General features: G+C 37.7%; 1 protein-coding gene across 2 annotated transcripts; it reads left to right on the top strand.

Annotated features, from left to right (window-relative positions):
- Nucleotides 1-5,133: 5,133 nt before the first annotated feature.
- On the top strand, nt 5,134-20,414 carry bub1ba (BUB1 mitotic checkpoint serine/threonine kinase Ba). 2 transcript variants are annotated; one of them, XM_063001396.1, is made up of 17 exons: nt 5,275-5,330; nt 7,329-7,481; nt 9,244-9,431; nt 9,643-9,743; nt 9,905-10,026; nt 10,113-10,150; nt 10,231-10,321; nt 11,222-11,309; nt 11,429-11,679; nt 12,814-12,968; nt 13,169-13,297; nt 13,386-13,471; nt 13,974-14,132; nt 15,881-16,017; nt 17,702-17,846; nt 17,969-18,084; nt 20,099-20,414. In XM_063001396.1, exons 2-17 carry the CDS (start codon nt 7,474-7,476, stop codon nt 20,241-20,243), a joined length of 1,959 nt encoding a protein of 652 aa, XP_062857466.1. In that variant the 5' UTR covers nt 5,275-5,330; nt 7,329-7,473; the 3' UTR covers nt 20,244-20,414. The 2 variants fall into 2 exon arrangements, with proteins under 2 accessions (XP_062857465.1, XP_062857466.1); XM_063001395.1 differs by lacking the exon at nt 7,329-7,481 and having other exon boundaries at nt 5,134-5,330.
- Nucleotides 20,415-21,185: the final 771 nt, after the last annotated feature.

Below are 21,185 nucleotides of genomic sequence, written 5' to 3'. Positions count from 1 at the left end.
TTTGGTTCATTTGTGGATTTTTTATTGCTTTTTACAAAAAATAAAGTGTAATTACATTTTACATCAGCCATTAAACACAATATATTGATTGACATAGTTGACTACATTTGTACTAATATGAACAAAAACTACATTTACATTAAAAATAATTAAAAACTCAATCCATTAATAAAAAGGGACCCAGACAGGACCCCCACTGTTCAGATATTTTGTGGGTGTTAGAATATTCTCAGCACTGTAATGATACTAGTGTTTTCAACTAGGCAAATTTCAACTCTTCAGTGTTAACATCAACTAATAAAATGCTAAAAGAGAATTAGCACACACTGAAAAAAGAAAGATAATAGAAAGAAAAAAATGTTTTAATCTCTAACTCTACATCTACAACATGTGCAGGGTAACGGGGTACATGTGCCTAATTAATAGGCCAGTAAGTGTGAAAAAGTATTTAAAAAGCCCAAATAAAAAAATAAAGACTGTCATCAGCTCTCAGTTTTACAAAGGACTGAAGACAACAGTTATCAGTGCACTGACTGAAGTCTACACTACCACATCTGACCATGCTCTCGAGCTTAGCCAGCTATCAGTTCTTTTCAGAGATGTTGTTGTTCAGCACCAGAAGTTCATTCAGAATGAACTTAATGCTGTTGTTAGGTTACTGAGGGAAACCAAGATTAAACTGCCAAGTATGGAGGAAGCTACTCTACCTGAGATCTGTCAGGAAATCAAAATAATTGTAGTCATTGCGTTTGGACAAATTATTGAAGCCATAAATTACAACCTAGAAGTTAACGTTAATCCTCTTGTTAAGTCCACCAGAAAGTTCCTGCCCTGGGTGAAGTATTAACTAGAGATCTAATTATTGATTCTATTGAAAACACCCTCACACATGTTGTGAATATGGTAAAACAGTTTGAAAGTCTTGACATAATTATTACGAATTATTGAGAAGCTTGGTCACACTCTTCAGTAGGTTGTTCAGAGTACTAAGGAATTTGTTGACACCATCCATTCTGATGATGTTGCAGCCTACAGAAAATACAGTGACATTCTGAAAGTACTTGTGACAACCATTCAGAATGCCAACATCACTGTTGAGTGGTGCATTAAGATTACTTTAAATGTAATAAATAACCTTAAAAACTGTTTTTGGAATGATTTTAATAGATCCTGAGGCCCTAATTAAAGTTCAAAATGGAAGATTGGAATTTTACCCTCCTTTTCCTTTCTACTAGTAAGGCAGCCATTCTCAATATATACAACATGTAAAAAAACTACTTACATCCTCACTGCCAAAAAAAATAGACCCCCAATATTAGTATGTATTTAAATCTTTCTGTGTTATGTTAGATACATTTGCTATCCCACTGTGTTACAATGTTTGTACACTGAAAATGTGTTACTGCAATAAAACATAGTGTGTATTTTCAGTGCACTGTTGTTACTACATTAAAAAAAATCTAATTTGTGTCCTCACATTTTGACTAATACTTTACCAGAATTATGACGTTATACTAATATTTAAAAGTATAGATTTAATCAGTTGGTACTTGCTATTTTCCATAAAAATAAGAAAACAGGTCACACACACCGAAGGACCACACACACACGCACGCACGCACACACACACTCACACACACACACACAGTGTACCTAACTACAAACAATATAAAATTTATAAATAATAAAGTAAAAATTATGGATAAAATAACCACTAGTGATCAAGTGTTGTTGATACGGTTGACAGTTCACAATGTGCATCAACTGCTTAAAGTGTCAGTTTTAACAAAACATTATACACAGAAAAAACAATCATCTTATTTGTGTTGTAAAAAAGACAGTTATTACTAAATTGCCAAAGTAATTAAAAGTAAATAACAACAAAACAAACCTAATTCTAAAAAAATTGTAAATGCGCATAAAACAGAAAGTAGTGTTTTTTTTTAAACCATCTTTTACATGTATTTAAATAAAAGGGTGGCACTGTGGCTTGGTGGGTAGCACTGTTGCCTTCCAGCAAGAAGGTCCTGGGTTCTTTCCCCAGGTGGGGTAGTCCGGGTCCTTTCTGTGTGGAGTCTGCATGTTCTCCCGTGTCTGTGTGGGTTTCCTCCAGGAGCTCCGGTTTCCTCCCACAGTCCAAACACATGCAAGTGAGGTGAATTGGAGATACAAAATTGTCCATGACTGTGTTTGACATTAAATTTATACTCTTTTAAATCTTATACTCTACCGTTTCTATCATGAATGTAACCATTGTGTAAAACATGACGTTAAAAGTTTATGTTTATTTCTTATTCCATGCCTTAAAAATGGGACGTTTTTGTAAAATTATATATATATATATATATAAACCTGTTTTGAAACTTTCACAGGTAAATAAGTCATAATTAACAACATAATTAAGGACAGCACACACCCCCAAAACTACCTCTTCACTCTTCTGCCATCAGGAAAATGTTTCAGAAGCATAAAGGCCAGAACAACAAGACTGACCAACAGTTTTTACCCACAGGCAGTCAGGCTTGTGAACAAACATGGAAAGTCACATACACAACTTAGCTTATGAACATTGAACCTCCTCTACAATGCACTATTGCATATTAAAATAACTGCTGCTATATTGCCAAACACTGCATAATTTCTCTGCACCTTACAGTATATGACTGCTGCTATGTGCCTTTTTTTACTGCCTTAGCCTATTTCTTTTTTTATTCCTTTGTATATAAAAAGTTTTTTATAGTTTAAATGTATATATATTTTAAAAGTTTTTATACTAAGATTTTATTCTGTTAGTTTAATTTTGTTCTATGTATAATACTTATTGACGTTTGGAGGACAAACAAAGTAAGAATTTCATTGTACAGTGTAACTGCTGGTTCTTCTGTGCACATGACAATAAAACTCTTGAATCTTGAAGTCATGCGATCATGACTAGGTATTAAAGGCAAATTAACAATAAGTTTGGCTATTTACAAGCTAGAATGAGTGATGTAGCACAGTGGTAAACGTGACCCGTCCTAACTTTGGGAATGGAATGTGATACAACCATCAACTTTTGAATACAGTGGGTGTGTTCGAAAACTTATGGAGCTCTACATAGACAGCATTTTACGTCATCCTACGATGCCTTAATAAGCTGTCTAGTTAGGTATCTTAAAATTTCAATGTTATTTTGACTTAAGAACAAGTGAGCATCGGAAGCGTCCTTAGCGGTGGAGGCAATCCCAGCATTCATTGCGGCACAACTTTTCTCACAGAAAAATATAAAAACATGGCGGATGATGCGGAGAAATGAAAGGAGTTATTTTCAAATGTAAATAAATAATTATTGATTTTTAAGGTCTAGGTTTGTACAAGTATTTATTTGCAAGTTCGGGCTTGTCAGGGACAGTTTAACTGTTTTCGGTACACGGAGGATGTTATTTGACATGCTAGCACGTTGTGCCACCTCATCCCATTGGTTTGAACGGCATGATGCTAACTGTGTTAGCTTAGTAAGCGAAACCCAATGTTTTATCACTTATAAGCCTTATAAGTCGATGACTTATTAGAATCCTCTCTACTGAGGCAGCTGCCTATGTAGGCAGTAAGACAGCAAGGCAGCTTCCTAGGTTTTCGAACACACCCAGTATGTGTATTAGGGTTGCCAACCGTCCCCTAAAATACGGAATCGTTCCTTATTTGGAAACTAAACGTCGCATTCTGTATTGAACTGATACGGGACGTGCTTTGTTTCGTATTTTTATCAGTGGGAGAGAAATGCTGCAGATTAGACTGAGACAGGGAGATGTATGAAACAGAAGGAAACTGCTGCTGCCGTGGGAATTAGAAAGCGTTTGGTTATTATTTTAAGTAGTATTTACTTTTAGTCTTAGTAACGCCGTGTATAATACTTCGCTGTTTGAGTAGTACAGTGGGCAGAATGCAATGCACACATTTTTCCGCCTTAGGTTCAAATCCGGCTTATGGCGAAACTAAAGTAACACAAGCAGGGGCACGCCCCAGGTTTTCCCACTGCCCCCCTAAGCATCGCAGTCCAGAACCGGGGCTGCATGTCAGTGTGAAGATGGATTATGTAAAAATGTTGTTTGCACTATTGAGAAAAAATGTTACATGATGTTCTTTATGCATGGTGTTTTGCCTAATATATGGTTCCGCTTCCGCTCAGGTAAACACCCGCCACCCCCCTCCCCTTTCCTTCCGCCAACCCACCAGCCCAGGGTGTTCCTCATTTCCAGTTCTGAAAGTTGGCAACCCTAATGTGTATACATATAAAAACAATAAAGTTGATTAAAAACAGTAAATATATTTTCTTTGCACTGTTTAGTTGAATATAGGTCAAAAGAGTTTTGCTAATTATTGTTGTCTGTATTAGCATATTTTCAACACCTTGTACTTTTATGTACATGTAAATAGTCCGTGGGGCGGCACGGTGGCTAAGTGGGTAGCACTGTCGCCTCACAGCAAGAAGGTCCTGGGTTCGATCCCCAGGTGGGGGCGGGCCGGGTCCTTTCTGTGTGGAGTTTGCATGTTCTCCCTGTGTCTGTGTGGGGTTACTCCGGGAGCTCCGGTTTCCTCCCACAGTCCAAATACATGCAAGTGAGGTGAATTGGAGACACTAAATTGTCCATGACTGTGTTCGATTGAACCTTGTGTGATGATGAGTAACTACCCAAAGTGTAAAACATGATGTTAAAATCCTAATAAACAAACAAATAGTCTAACTAACAACTCTCGCAATTCGAGGTTTAATATTATGTTTCGGCGGAGTGCTGTCACAGTTGTTTCCGGGAGTACAGCGACCCTAGCCAGGATGAATCTTTCAGTGAAACCGAATGAACGTTATATCGTTTGACCGCCAGAGTGAGCTGTGTGTACGAGCCCAGCCGAACACTTTCCACTCAGTCCAGGCTGGTGGCAGCAAATGAACCGTCTGTTTTCCTCCCACCATATTTATCTACCAGAGGAAGAGCGTAGCGTCTGCGTCACTGTCACGTGACAATATTTGAAAATAGACCGGTTCTAATCAAGTTCGAACGGGTTTGATAAAAAAAAAAGCGCATTTACTAAATCTGGATCTATTTATCGATTTATTAAAACTTACTTGTTAAAAATAGTGGCGGATTTGATTTTTTAAACTTGTGTTTTAAAGAATAGGCGAACTGTAGCAAACCGCCGTGTTTAACGTCGGCCTGAACCAGTCTGTGTGTATGTGCTGTATATTGTATGCAGTAAATAGAGCGACTACATTTACAGTATTGATATAATAATCTCGTTATAAATCTCAGAAACATGGAAAAACTGGAACCCAGTAGTCTACAAGCGAGGACGTAAGTACAAAACAATGTTCCATACACCCCATTAGCAACATTATATTATACTAACATATTAATTGGTTAAACGATCTCTACTTTATTGTTGTTTTTAAGGCAGGTGGACCTGTTCATTATGCTTTTTGTTGGTAAATCAATATGGACCAAAGTGGTGTTTTGTCCTGTATCAATTAATCAAACCTTTTCCCGTTGACGATACAAAACAAATAAATCTGCACATTATTCACTATTATTTACTAGACATACTTTACCATTCACTATTATTTACTAGACATACTTTACCATTCACTATTATTTACTAGACATACTTTACCATTCACTATTATTTACTAGACATACTTTACCATTCACTATTATTTACTAGACATACTTTACCATTCACTATTATTTACTAGACATACTTTACCATTCACTATTATTTACTAGACATACTTTACCATTCACTATTATTTACTAGACATACTTTACCATTCACTATTATTTACTAGACATACTTTACCATTCACTGTTATTTATTAGACATACTTTACCATTCACTATTATTTACTAGACATACTTTACCATTCACTATTATTTACTAGACATACTTTACCATTCACTATTATTTACTAGACATACTTTACCATTCACTATTATTTACTAGACATACTTTACCATTCACTATTATTTACTAGACATACTTTACCATTCACTATTATTTACTAGACATACTTTACCATTCACTATTATTTACTAGACATACTTTACCATTCACTGTTATTTACTAGACATACTTTACCATTCACTAGACATACTACTATGTATTTTGACCTCATAAAATAACACCCCCACTCTTGTTATGGAAATACTTTTACAAGGTTTTGGACTTTGTGGTGTGACAAAAATTTTTAATTTACACCAGAAGTATTAATACATTATCAATTACTACTAAGAAAATGTATATATGCGTAAAGCATTTTTGCCAGTAGTCATATTCCAAGAATACTGCTACAATAGAATGTTACTGGATGTGTACTTGGTCTACATGATAAGAAATGCATCAGTTGCATTGTACACCGATCAGCCATAACATTAAAACCACCTCCTTGTTTCTACACTCACTGTCCTTTCCACTCCAGGTACTAATGTTAGACTAGAAAACCTGACTTGCAATTGACATTCCAGTTCATCACAAAGGTGCTCAGCAGGGTTAAGTTCAAGAGTTTCAGCACACCAAACTCAAAGGACTAGGGCTGGATATCGCCACTAATTTCCTGGATCGATTCGATTCGATTCACAAGGTCCCGATTCGATTCGATTTCGATTCAGCACAGTTATGCATATTTGAGTTACATTAACAGGTTTTGTTTAAATATGTAAAGAGTACGAATGTGATAATTGTACAAAGAACACTCAGTACTAAAAATATTTGTGTATTTTGTTTACATAAATAATTAATCCAAAACAGAAAACAGTAACATTCATTTTTTATTATTATTTTATATGTCTGACACGCTACAACATTGTAAATGTAATGTAAACATACACCTGGCTGTTGAACAGCTTATGCCAAGTTTACACTACACGACATTGATTAACACCTGATCGCTGTAATGTTCACACTACACGACTGATCGGCGATGGGGGGTTTTACACTACACCATCTATCACCAGGGGGAATCACAGGCGAGCTTCTCTGGTCTCCAAAACTACGTTTTGTCACGAAAACACACGTGAGAAGTGATGAAAGGTTTAATGTCCAAACATGCACATCAACAAGTAGCGAGAGATCAAAGTTTGTGCGCTGATGAAATAAATGAATCTGAGTGGATTTGGCAACACGAGCAGCATGGCTTGTTCTATAGTGAGTTGGAGGTTAATAAATATTTTGTTTTGTAGAGAACAATCAGGTCAGAAATACTGTAAAACTCGCGTGTGCTGTTGTATTCTGATAGAAACTATATTACGCTCCTGAACAACCTGTTTACAACCTCTCCCCTGTGTTTCCCCTGGCAGTTTCTCACGTTGATCGAGAGCCGAGTTTTGATCGCAGAGCGAACACCGAGTTCCTCCCGAATCCAGCACCGACCCGTCGCCGAGCGAAAATCTGTGCAAAAAGTTGTGTAGTGGTCATAACTTGAGCTTCTGCCATGCTAAACTGATGTGCAGGTCAGATCTCGTTGCATGAAAAAACACTGGCTGGTCACGCGAAATTAAAGGGGGTAACAGATTTCCGTGTGCACCGTAAAAAGGGGCGTATTTAAAAGATCGATCTCGCGTTTATATGAATCGATATCGGATCGTTCAAATAAAGATCGAATCGAAAAATCGATTTTATAAACCCACCCCTACAAAGGACCATAACTTTTATAAACCTAGATTTGTTCACATTAGCACAGTCACGCTGGACTAAATCACCTTTCACAAACTGTTGAAATTTGAAATATGTTGATTTTATACAGTGGCTTAGTGGATAGTACTGTCACCTCACAGCAAGAAGGTACTCGATTTGATTCCCAGGTGGAGCAGCCTGGGTCCTTTCTGTGTGGAGTGTGCATGTTCTTCCAGTGTCTGCGTGGTGTTTTCTCCGCTCTGGTCCTCCCACAGTCCAAATACATACAGTCAGGCTAATTGGAGATACTAAATTGCCTCTAGGTGTGTGTGTGTTTGTGCCCTGTGATGTTTCCTATCTTTCTCCTAGTGAATTGCACCCACTGTGACCCTGACTGGAATAAAGTGGTGGTAAACCAGACAATGAATGAATGATTTTAGGCACGATTGCAATGGGTAAGGCTGAAACAACTGAAATCGGTTATTAGGAGGGCAAACATCTGGTACAGTGTGTCTGAGACAGGTGCTCAGCTATACCTTAGTATAATGCTGGGTGAAATTAAAAACTTCAAACTAATGCATTACCTGTTATCACATTCAATCTGGGACATGCACATGTTCTTCCCATGTCTGCCAGGATGTTTTACTGTGTACTCTGGTTTTCTTATATTTTTTTTCCAAAACATGCAGGATGCCCCCTTTGATTTGACTTTGTTGTGTGTTGCCTTACAATAGACTTGCTGTTATAATGCCTTACTTGCTATCCAGTTATACAACTGTATTTAACAATTTCTCTTTATGATTGTGTGTAATGATGGAACACTGTGATCTGACCACAGCTTACTTGTCCTAGCAAAAACATTATTATAAGGGACTGGACAATCAAAATATTAATTTTGGTTGGTTTCTGACCACTGCATCCCTGTTGACTGAATGCTTACTATTAACCTAGCTGTTCCTAAGTCACAATAACTCTGATGCATCTAACACATTCATGGCTGGAAATTTATTAATTAATTTGTTTTCAACAACCACTTTATGCAGGCCTGGGTCACAGGGCATCAAAACACATTCATTCACCCAAAAGAGCAATCGAGAGCACCTGATTCTAAATCTTTGGATTTTTTATATAGTTGTTGTTAATATTTATTTGTTACTCATTTGTGTGAATTTGTGTTGCTTTTAATATTTTAAAATAACCTTTTTTCAACCAAACTGAAACTTTTAGTATGGTTGGTGTGTATTAGAATAGACTAGAATAGAATAGAATGCCTTTATTTGTCATATATACATATACAGATGTACAGTACAATGAAATTCTTTCTTTGCATATCTCTGCTTGTTTGGAAGCTGGGGTCAGAGTGCAGGGTCAGCCATTGTACGGCGCCCCTGGAGCGGAGAGGGTTTAGGACCTTGCTCAAGGGCCCAACAGTGGCTGCATAGCAGAGTTGGTATTCAAACTCTAAACCCTTTAATTGATAGTCCAAAGCTCTACCCACTAGGCTATTACTGTCCCAAAGGTCAGGCTTTCCACTTGAATTGATGAGCAACTATCGTTTCTTCAGTTAAGTAACTGCATTTCTGTTTTGCTGTCAAACAGTTGTTCAGCCAATCCTATGGATGGTGGCATGCCCTCTTCCTGGAGTGGGACTCAGGAAGATTATGCTTCCCAGCAAAAAGACCAGCCAGGAGTCCAAAGCATGTACTGTAAGGAGCTGGTGTTTGCAGGTGAAACAGAGTTCTCCTTTGAAGAGTTGCGGGCCCAGCGCTATTATAAACAAGTGAACGGTAATTTTTAAAACACTCATTTTAGAGTATGCATTAAAAATTAATCACACACAAAATAATCACATTTTATTGCTTATAGGTTCTCAGTCTGCTCAGGTGAATGTCAATTACATTAGATGAATGATCAACTTTACTACAGTGCTTTAATACATGACAACTTGTGTTAATGTATAGAAATGAACTTAAATGAATTTGTTTTTTGAACTATCAGAAAAAGTCCAACACTTAAGCAAAGTCAAAGAGGAGCTGAAATTTCAGATTGAACAAAAGCAGAAACTTGTTCAAGGCAGAAACGGTGGCACCCAACATCAGGTGAGTGTTCCAGTAAACGTGTATTGCATTTTTGTATTTTACCACCGAGTTATTTGAATATATAATATGAAGAGCAAATAATAAACTAGCTGTGTATGTTTTCTTATAGTTTTGGCATTATTGCCAAAATTGAGTAAAAATCTGCTCTTTTTATTTTACAGCAACTTGAAGTGCCAAAACATTCACTACAAAATGCTGAAGGCAGCTCTGCTCCTGTTTGCACCAATACGGCACCATTAAAAAACTATAGTGAGCCAGAAATGTCTGAGAACCCTTCCATGAGGTGAGTTTAATAGTTCTTACTTCTTTAACTTTTTTCAGCAGTTTTTTATTACTTTTATTTTTTTATTTATAAAATTATTTCTTTAGAACCAGCCAAGTAAGCCAAGATGAAGATTTGGGACAAGGTACATTCTTCTATACTTTCATTTTGCTGCTAGTTTAGTGCAAATGTTTCAATAAACATTTCACCTACTTTTTATTACAGGTAGAACTGTGTTTAAACAGTGGGGTTCACAGGCATCCAAACTTTTCTCAATACATGATGAAAATTCTTTGCCTGAGAAGCCAAATACAAGGTGAGTCCATGATTCAGAATGTTTGTGGTGGTTAATACTGTTTTTTATTTTTTTTATTTTTACAATATGTAATTTTTTTAAATATTTAAATACATTATTAGGTTATCAGGAAGATTCGACCATTTCTCTCCATGGAAGCTACTCCAGTAGTCACTTGTAATCTCACCGTTGGACTACTGCAACTCCCTCATGGCAGGAGCTCCCATGTCCACTATTAAACCCTTGCAGCTCATTCAAAATGCTGTCTAGTTTTTAACCAACCTAAACACTGCCACATCACCCCATTGCTGCGTTCTTTTCACTGGCTTCCTGTAGCTGCCCACGTTCAGTTTAAAACACTGATGCTTGCCTACAAAGCCAAAAATGGACCAGCCCCAAGCTACCTTCGTGGTCTAATCAAACCTCGCTCTGTACCACGCAACCTCCGAGCCGCTAGTCTCGCCCGACTTGATCCTACACCCAGGACTAGAGCAAGACGAGCATCAAGGCTCTTCTCTGTACTGGCACCCAAGTGGTGGAACGAACTTTCTCTGTCTGTCCGAACAGCTGAGTCTCTTGCTGTCTTTAAAAAATGATTAAAAACCTTCATCACCTCTTTACTAAGCACTTAAGCTGACTTGTACTTACTAACACTCTTATTCATTCAAAAAAAAAAAAACACTTTGTTTCTAACAGGGTTTCAACAGATTTGTGTTCTTGGACTGTTGTTTACTTAAACTAGAGTAAGGTAATGTTTACTATGGAAGCACTTCTGTAAGTCGCTCTGGATAGGAGCATCTGCCTAATGCAGAATATGTAAAATGTAATATTATTATTATTTTATTAACTTCTATTTTATGCTTACTACACTGTTTTTTCCTGCTATGTTAAGTATATCCCTTTCCCACCTTTTATTTTTAGATCATCCTCAACAAACCATAAATCCTTAAAGCTGCCCACCTCTATTTTAAAGGCCAGGAAACCTTCATTGGAATGTCCCAATGATAAAGTAAGGTTCACTTATTTCAAAGATTTTTTTAAGTTATTAAACAGTTTTTCTATAAATATTTAAACACCGTGAATTTTAGTGTAATGTATAGGTTTTTTTCTGGGGGGTTTTTCCCTTAGAATGCCTCCCTGTCACGCTCGGAGGAGGCCATCATCAATGGTCACTGGAACAAGACACTTTGTCGAAGCCCAGATGACACGTGTGATTTTGTCCATGCAGCTATGCTGGCCTCCACACCATTCGGAGGACCAGTGAGACAAAATGCTTCAGAGAGAGCCATAATGGAACAACATGAATCCCTCAACAAAACAGCCACTGGAATTTTCAAAGAGCCAAATTCTGAACCTATAGCAGAGGCTAAGAAGCTAAGGTTTGTAAATTATTATAATACTGGTATGTGCTGAGAGCAGATCTATGATTAGGGTGACACAGTCAGAATACACAGATGAGGCATAACATTATGACCACAGACAGGTGAAGTGAATAACACTGATTATCTCTTCATCACGGCACCTGTTAGTGGGTAGGATATATTAGGCAGCAAGTGAACATTTTATCTTCAAAGTCCTCATGTGTTAGAAGCAGGAAAAATAGGCAAGCGTTAGGATTTGAGCGAGTTTGACAAGGGCCAAATTGTGATAGCTAGACGACTGGGTCAGAGCATCTCCAAAACTGCAGCTTTTGTGGGGTGTTCCCAGTCTGCAGTGGTCAGTATCTACCAAAAGTGGTCCAAGAAAGGAACAGTGGTAAACCAGCGACAGGGTCATGGGCGGCCAAGGCTCATTGATGCACGTGGGGAGCGAAGGCTGGCCCGTGTGGTCATCGTCCGATCCAACAGACGAGCTACTGTAGCTCAAACTGCTGAAGAAGTTAATGCTGGTTCTGATAGAAAGGCGTCAGACTCCATGCCTCGACGGGTCAGGGCTGTTTTGGCAGCAAAAGGGGGGCCAACACATTATTAGGAAGCTGGTCATAATGTTATGCCTGATCGATGTAGAAGTACACCAACGATGCCAGCCGTTACATTTTAAATGCTTTCACATAAAATGCAAGGTCCATTTATGACAACAGCCATATGCCCACCAAGTGTAAACCATGAAGGTAGCCTATTTAACTGATGTGGCAATAAATATATTGTTGTAAATATTGTTTTATCTCATGAAGCTCAGCATCAATGTTAAACATGATGTGCCAGCGAGGTCTTGTCTCATTGTCTTTGCAGGAGAATCTCAGCTCTCTCAGATAAAGCCTCTGACATCAATGTATTTGTTCATTTTCAATAATCACTTAATCATTTTGTTTACTCATAGTAATTTTGTTTAAGTGTATATAAGTTGTTTAAGTTCAAGAAGGTCGTAAGTTGAATGAGAATGTTGATCTGATGTATGTGCTGTAGTTAAGAATTTTCACTGCAATGTATAAAGCCATTAGTAGCTATAGGGACGACATGCCAGTGTTAGACGTATCTGTAAGTGTTCCAGGTTGATGTTCTTATCATTTTCAGCCCAATCCAGGAGATCAGTCATGAGTGGGGCTATACTTCTATTGCCTCCATCTGCCTCCAGGAGTTGGAATCAAAAGGAAGAGTCACAACCCACTCAGGAAGTACTGAAACCAGCCAGTCTGCACCAGAGAAAACTGAGTCTGTTCCTGCCCCCAGTGAGCTAATCCACTTGTTTCTTCTACACAATAATAAAAGAAAGCAATATGCTGTTTACTATTCACATATCTATTAAGGCAATGTCTTTCAATAAAGCAACATGGTCAGTCAGTTGCACCTTATTTCTCAGTAACCTCTTACTGACTCCTTTATTTGTGATTAAATATGTAAAATGTGTCATGAATGTCTGTTCCACCAGGGGCCGAGAGAGTGAATCCATGCAGCCTGGATGTTAGAAAAGCTCTGCTAGATAACATGGACCTGAGTTCTTTCCCTAACTTCAGCAGGAACATCGGACCTCTACCTGAACCTGATGATCTTTATATTGGTATATCTTTACATGAACATAGCTTTAATTTTATTTAATTTGGTATAATAGAACCAGACTTCTGACTTAATTATATTGATTGTTCCAGATGGCGAGACATTGTTCTTTCCTAGAAAAATGGGCGATTGTGAAAGATACTTGTACTGCTCCAGTGCTGGTAATGTTCTAGTTAAGGTGTGTATTTAAAACCTGTGAGTTTTCAGTTTTGTTCACTTTGTTTACACTGGAAGAAAATTGGACTAAACGTTTAATATGTTTATATCTATATCCTGTATGAGCTGCTCATACTTACTATCTTGCTGTGCTCTGTATATGACACCAATGTAAATTAATCATAAACATTCTTACATGTGAAACAGAACTTCACCTGAGATTCATCAGACCACAGCTACTCTGAATTTAGTTGTACTCTGCCATAACTATTAATTTTTTTATATTTTATTTGCTGTAATTCTTTTACACTTGTATTTAGTTAAAAATATAAACATTTGTTATTGAAACATTGTGATTTTTGTGGGAATATATGTTGTTCAAGTTTCTTAGATGATTATAGCAATTCTTAGATGTACAATATATGACCAAAGGGTCAAATCTTGCACCACTTTCTCTTGCACTGTGAACAGTCTATCTCTATAATCAGTCCCGCACCCACTGTTGTGTTTTGTGGCTTGTGCAGGTGGATACATCAACAGTACCATGGGATTTCTACATTAGCTCCCAAATGAGATCAAGACTGTCTGCTGATCAGCAGCATTGTCATGTTCAAAGCACTTGCTACGTTTATGAGAATGGATCGCTCACACTCTGGAAGGTTCCTCAAGGGCAAACCATTCAAGTATGTCTCTCAGTTTATGGTTCATAATAAGGCTCACATTGACTGGTGATCCGAGCTTATATTAATTCTAGTATTTGCTTATCTGTGTGAAAGTTGCAGTAGTATGTTATTAAATCATATAATTTAAATTATTGTTTTATTACATTTACATTTTAATATCAACAGTGAAGTGACCATATGCCAATACAATAACAGATATCAGTGAGTCAGCCTCAATAATGAAAAAAACGCAGTTGGTTCTCATAGCTTAAAACAAAGTTTGAAAAGCCATGAACAATTTTTTTAATTTAGCAAATTGGTTGAAAACCACTTAATGTCTCATTCACAAATGTTATGGCACATTTTGTGATTGTTTACTTTTTTCAGTATGGTAATTTTAGCATATTTTTAGAAATTGTGTACTGAATTTAGTGAATAATTAAGTTTCAAGTTTATTTCCATGTGGAGGGTTTGTTAGCTTATGTAAACCTAGATAATTAACAACAGATGTTTTCCAGAGACGTCCTAACTAATGCAAAAGACTAACTGCCATTCACTAACTGCCATTCAGTGATATTCAGCACAGTTAACAGCAGGCCCTGTCTACACTTAGACTGTGAAAATATTTGCATGTGTATTTTACTTTACATGTTTTTTAGCTTCTTTTTTACTTTTTATGTATATGTTAATATTTGAGTCTAATTTTGAATTGCAACACTTTCTATACACCATATTTAGTAAAGAAAAAAAATGACGCTAGTGATAGTTCTGTTTAGCAAGCTGTTTTAGGCAGCATTTTGCACCATCTGCAGTAAAAGAGGGTGTAGAGCTCTTAGCATGTTATAGCATATAAAACTCTGCCAGATTGTGCAGTTCAACAGGCATAAAAGGCAAAGACGTCTTTAGATGGGGAATTTACCACAGCTGGAAATAAAGCAAAGTGCTGGTGTTAACAAATGAGCATGTTCATAAAGCTCTGTGCAGCTGCAGCCACCGTTGAATTATAGTCGATATTGTGGCAAACAATTATACAAGAAAACAATACACATTAAACTAAAACATGTGAGCTGAACAGTGTCTTTTATAAAATAACAAGCTTTTACTGGGATAAGTTTTTTTTTTTTTTTTTTTTTTTTTTTTTTTTTTTTTTTTAAATCTGTACTTTGGTAGATCCGTTTAAGTTTTGAACATAATACAGTATAATAAAGCTGTTTGTTACAGAGGAATTAACCACAATTGATTTTTTTGAACCTAGCCACAAAACTACAGGTTGTAAATCCAGGCTTTGCTATGCAGCCACTGTTGGGTCCTTGAGCAAGGCCCTTAACTTTGTCTGCTCCAGGGGCACCGTACAATGGCTGACCCTGCGCTCTGACCCCAGCTTCCAAACAAGGAAAGAATTTCATTGTACTGTACACCTGTATATGTATGTATGACAAATAAAGTATATCTTCTAGAAGCTGAAAAAAGGTCTTAGACAAGTACTAATATTCGAGTGTTCTTACTTAATACATACTGCATTTTAATTTTAGATTTTTTTTATTATTATTTTTTTTTATTGAAAATGTCAGTCTTTGCTTTGAGGATTATAAATTCTACTTAGATTAATACAAACCCCAGGCAGTATTATCATTAAATAGAGAGGTTTTGGGTAGATGCTCTGAAAAATTTGGGTTCATGTTTTGATTGACTAGAGCTTAAGTGCTTACTCTCAAGGTTTTATATACTGTCATGTTTGTAAATCCTCTGTGTATTTCTTTCTTTTACAGGAGTTAATAGAAGAGCACGTGGATAGACGTGATGTTCCACTTATAGCCATTAGATTGATGGAGATGGTAAAACAGATGCACTCGTGTCGACTTGTCCATGGGGCTTTGCAACCTGAAACACTAATGCTGTGCTACAGGTACATGTTAGCTATTAGCTAAATATGTTTTATAAAAAAATTTTATATAACGTTTTGTATTACCATACTTCTATTATTATTATTCTATTCTATTATTATTAATTATTAAAAAAAATACCTTATTGGCTAGCCAGACATAGCCATTTATGTCTGTGTAGGCGCTTGTCCATTAGCACAGCTGAGATTTGAAATGTGGTGATGGGTTAGCATGATAGACCGCTGTGACGCCCGAAAAGAATAAAATAAATAAAACAAAACACTAAGAGACATTAAACCCTACAATGCTTTAGATGCTACAATGTATTACTGACAAAATATTTGGTGCTCAATATGTTAATTTTGGATTGTTTGTCATTATGACACCTTAGCACCATGTTTGTAAACCTGAGCTGAAGTTTGTTAGATATCTATCATGTATTGCATCAATGGTTCTTTTAGTACTAACATGTTTAGCATTTAGTTTATTTAAAAAGCAGAAACCCGGCACTTATTCATGTTGAGTCTTTACTGGATTAATCTGTTATTCATGTTGGACGGTGGGGAGACTCAAGCGGAGATTGGTGTGACTCTATACACGACAAAGCTCTGTGTGAGTCCTCACTGCTGGCTGGTCAATAATGCCAAGTTCACACTACACGACTTTTAAGTTGTTTAGATCGCTGTACAGTTCACACTACACGACTGGATCTCTTGCAATCGGGAGTCTTTTAAGTTGTTGTGTACTTTACACTACGTGACTGATCGGCGATAGGGGATTACACACTACATTATGTTTTGTCGAGAACGATAAGGTCAGAAATACTGTAAAACGTGTGTGTACCGATGTATTCTGATAGAAACTATATTATGCCCCTGTCCCACATTTTTACAACTTCTCCAGTCACCCGACTGATATCCAGATGTTTAGCATGCTAGATATCTCTTCAGATCGTTGAATAGTTCACACATAGCGATCGAGAGCCAAGTTTCGATCGCCGAGCAAACGCTGAGTTGCCTCCGAGCCGGCAAATCTAGCGCCGACCAGTTGACGAACGAAAATCAGGGCAAAAATCATGTAGTGTGAACTAGGCATAAGAGTATGCAGTGAATAAGAAGAACTCGAAACCATAAGTTTTTGCATTTAATAATGCATTTTTTTTTTACAATAGCAGTAACCTGTTTTTATACTCTTTTTATGCCATAAAGACATAAGGCAAAATTTTTGTAGCACCTCTTTTAATCCAGGTAAGCTTTACAGGTTTAACTTGTACAGTACGTCTACATGCACAATAATTTGATATATTTATGGAATCTACTTTCAGAGCTGGAGAGTTCAAAGGCGGTTACCCTCACACGTGACATTAGGCTTGTATGTTATAGATAATTAGTAATTTATAAACAGGTTCTGTCACTGGCACATTTGCAACTATGTAGTTCAGCTCTTGATTGTCTTGTTTTGCAACGTGCCTCATCGTGCATGAACTCTTTTATTTATTTAATTTTTTTCATTGACTTGTGCTTTCTTACTACCACTGTCATATAAAGCTTTACTGCTGACCAGGCAGAAGTGTGTAAACATTTGTTATTTTGCTCATTCTGTTGCAATTATATTAAAAATATCAGCCAGTTATTGTGACATTAAGATGTTAAAATGAAATGCAGAAATGAATGTTTCTGCTAATTTGAGCATTAATTCTGTTCCCAGCTGTGATGACAGTGTCATGGGGGTAGATTTCTCCAGCTCATTGGACATGGAACTGCAGCCTGGGATAAATACAGTACAGGATCTTCCATCTGCTCAGAAATATATTGACCAGGGATTATTATTAGCCTCTGCGTCCCCTTACCAGGTATACCTCTCATCTCCAACCTTTATTTATTTTATCCAGAGAAATCACAAATGCATTGCCTTGTGTATCATATTACTCATTATTTAGTAGCACAATTTCCTAAATTTGTCACGTCTCAACAGGTGGACCTCTGTGGCATTGCAGAGGTAGTGCACTTGTTGTTGGTTGGAAGAAGCGTTAAGATAAATAAGGAGGGCTCTTTTTGGAGGTTAGCAGAGGACTCTGGACTTAACCTCAGGTAAGAAGAATTTAATATACAGTATATTAAAGATAACAGGGTCAGTTGTTGTCTGTTGTGGTTTGAAACAGTGCTAAAGCAAGCACAGCTAAGCTCTCGTTTTTCCTAAAACCCACTTCAGGAATTTGTACTAATGCTAATTTAATTTACATACATTTATTCTAACTGGTTAGCAAAAATAAAGCATTGTAATTTACTTTTCATTTATGTACAGACATTTCTCCTAATAAAGAACTTTTTACTACATGATTTGTTTTTCACTCTGTATCAACTGAATAAATTAATATTTACAAATACAAACAAAATGTTTGTGAATCAATATTCATTTAGCAACAACATTGGCCTTGGCTAAGTCATGGTTCTTGGTGGGTTCAGCTCCACCTTAAAACACTGTGTGCAAAGCTGGAGTACCCCCCTGGACAGGACATCAATTCTGGTTCTTAGATACCATGTTGCTAAATTGGTTGCATCTAAATGTTACCTACTACACTGATTAAAAAAATGACAGAAACACTTAATCATCACAGTAAAACACCAAGTCAGTTAAACTCTGGGGATTCAATCTGATCAGTTAGGAAGCATAAGTGTTTGTTTTGGATTTTGCTAGTGTTCCTGTCACTACTGGTATCATGATGTGGTACCTGCAGCCCATTCAGGTCGCACAGGTGCAATTACCAACTCTCCTTGCAAATACAGGGGTTGGACAAAATAACTGAAAGACCTGGTTTTAGACCACAATAATTTATTAGTATGGTGTAGGGCCTCCTTTTGCGGCCAATACAGCGTCAATTCGTCTTGGAAATGACATATACAAGTCCTGCACAGTGTTCAGAGGGATTTTAAGCCATTCTTCTTGCAGGATAGTGGCCAGGTCACTACGTGATGCTGGTGGAGGAAAACGTTTCCTGACTCGCTTCTCCAAAACACCCCAAAGTGGCTCAATAATATTTAGATCTGGTGACTGTGCAGGCCATGGGAGATGTTCAACTTCACTTTCATGTTCATCAAACCAATCTTTCACCAGTCTTGCTGTGTGTATTGGTGCATTGTCATCCTGATACACGGCACCGCCATTGGATGCACATGGTCCTCCAGAATGGTTCGGTAGTCCTTGGCAGTGACGCGCCCATCTAGCACAAGTATTGGGCCAAGGGAATGCCATGATATGGCAGCCCAAACCATCACTGATCCCCCCCCCATGCTTCACTCTGGGCATGCAACAGTCTGGGTGGTACGCTTCTTTGGGGCTTCTCCACACCGTAACTCTCCCGGATGTGGGGAAAACAGTAAAGGTGGACTCATCAGAGAACAATACATGTTTCACATTGTCCACAGCCCAAGATTTGCGCTCCTTGCACCATTGAAACCGACGTTTGGCATTGGCACGAGTGACCAAAGGTTTGGCTATAGCAGCCCGGCCGTGTATATTGACCCTGTGGAGCTCCCGACGGACAGTTCTGGTGGAAACAGGAGAGTTGAGGTGCACATTTAATTCTGCCGTGATTTGGGCAGCCGTGGTTTTATGTTTTTTGGATACAATTCGGGTTAGCACCCGAACATCCCTTTCAGACAGCTTCCTCTTGCGTCCACAGTTAATCCTGTTGGATGTGGTTTGTCCTTCTTGGTGGTATGCTGACATTACCCTGGATACCGTGGCTCTTGATACATCACAAAGACTTGCTGTCTTGGTCACAGATGCGCCAGCAAGACGTGCACCAACAATTTGTCCTCTTTTGAACTCTGGTATGTCACCCATAATGTTGTGTGCATTGCAATATTTTGAGCAAAACTGTGCTCTTACCCTGCTAATTGAACCTTCACACTCGGCTCTTACTGGTGCAATGTGCAATTAATGAAGATTGGCCACCAGACTGGTCCAATTTAGCCATGAAACCTCCCACACTAAAATGACAGGTGTTTCAGTTATTTTGTCCAACCCCTGTATGTTGTAGTCACATGTTAAGGAAATGTAATTTATGTCATTTATTTGACCTTGTTCTTCTTTTCTCTGTAGTGAGCCTGTTGGTGCCTTGTGGGAGGACTTTTTCCACAATCTTTTGAACCCAGAGGACATCTCAACAGAAACTGTTTTGACTAACTTGATCAACAACTTAAAGAACATTCTGTATGATGGCTTGGAGTGTCCGATTTCTTTGTAGTGTATAGTCTTTTTCTGTGCTGCTTTTACCTGCTCTGTATTTGTCTCCTATATATATCATCGTAATCGAATAAATACTACAGATAAATCATTTCACATTATGTAGATTTGGATCCAAGCATGTCTAATCTAAGCCTTTTTGTGTGTCATGTTTATTTGTCTTTATTAAAACAGTTGCAAAATACAGCTTAAACCAAGTGCAGTTTTTTCTCTTTTTTTGGGGGGGGGTCAATAGGGGCTGGGCGTGGGGTCGGGTGGGTCTACATTTTGTAAAGCTTTTTGCTGAATAACTGTTATCCTTTACTGTTGACTATATTGTACACCGATCAGGCATAACATTATTTACCACCTCCTTGTTTCTACACTCACTGTCCATTTTATCAGCTCCACTTACCATATAGAAGCACTTTGTAGTTCTACAATTACTGTCTGTAGTCCATCTGTTTCTCTGCATGCTTTGTTTAACCCCCTTTTATGCTGTTCTTCAATGGACAGGACTCTCCCAGGATCACTACAGAGTAGGTATTATTTTGGTGGTGGGTCATTCTCAGCACTGCAGTGACACTGACCCACTGTCAGATCCACTCATATCAGCACAACACACACTAACACACCACCACCATGTCATTGTCACTGCAGTGCTGAGAATCATCCACCACCTAAATAATACCTGCTCTGTGGGGGTCCTGACCATTGAAGAACAGGGTGAAAGCAAGCTAAAAAAGTATGTACAGTAACAGATGGACTACAGTCAGTAATTGTAGAACCACAAAGTGCTTCTACAGTAGTGTTCAAAAAAATAGCAGTGGTTTTAAAAAAGTGAATAAAGCACAAAATCATTATGATAACTTTTATTTCCATAAATGCAAATGCACTGAAAATACTCCACTTTCAATTCTAATTCAAAACATTAACAACATTTAGCCACTTTTTGTTAATCCTT

The sequence above is a fragment of the Trichomycterus rosablanca genome, chromosome 9 (genome assembly GCF_030014385.1).
Source record: "Trichomycterus rosablanca isolate fTriRos1 chromosome 9, fTriRos1.hap1, whole genome shotgun sequence".
NCBI classification, from domain to species: Eukaryota; Metazoa; Chordata; class Actinopteri; order Siluriformes; family Trichomycteridae; genus Trichomycterus; species Trichomycterus rosablanca.
The sequence above is the reverse complement of the archived record's forward strand: the minus strand, read 5'-3'. Positions and strand labels throughout refer to the sequence as shown.

What these genes read in the sequence shown, in the direction of transcription:
- bub1ba (XM_063001395.1), top strand. Translation starts at nt 5,293, where the DNA reads ATGGAAAAACTGGAACCCAGTAGTCTACAAGCGAGGAC. An exon ending in TGGAATGTCCCAATGATAAA is followed by an intron (nt 11,310 to 11,428) that starts GTAAGGTTCACT and finishes TTTTTCCCTTAG; the next exon opens with AATGCCTCCCTGTCACGCTC. An exon ending in CTGGTAATGTTCTAGTTAAG is followed by an intron (nt 13,472 to 13,973) that starts GTGTGTATTTAA and finishes TGGCTTGTGCAG; the next exon opens with GTGGATACATCAACAGTACC.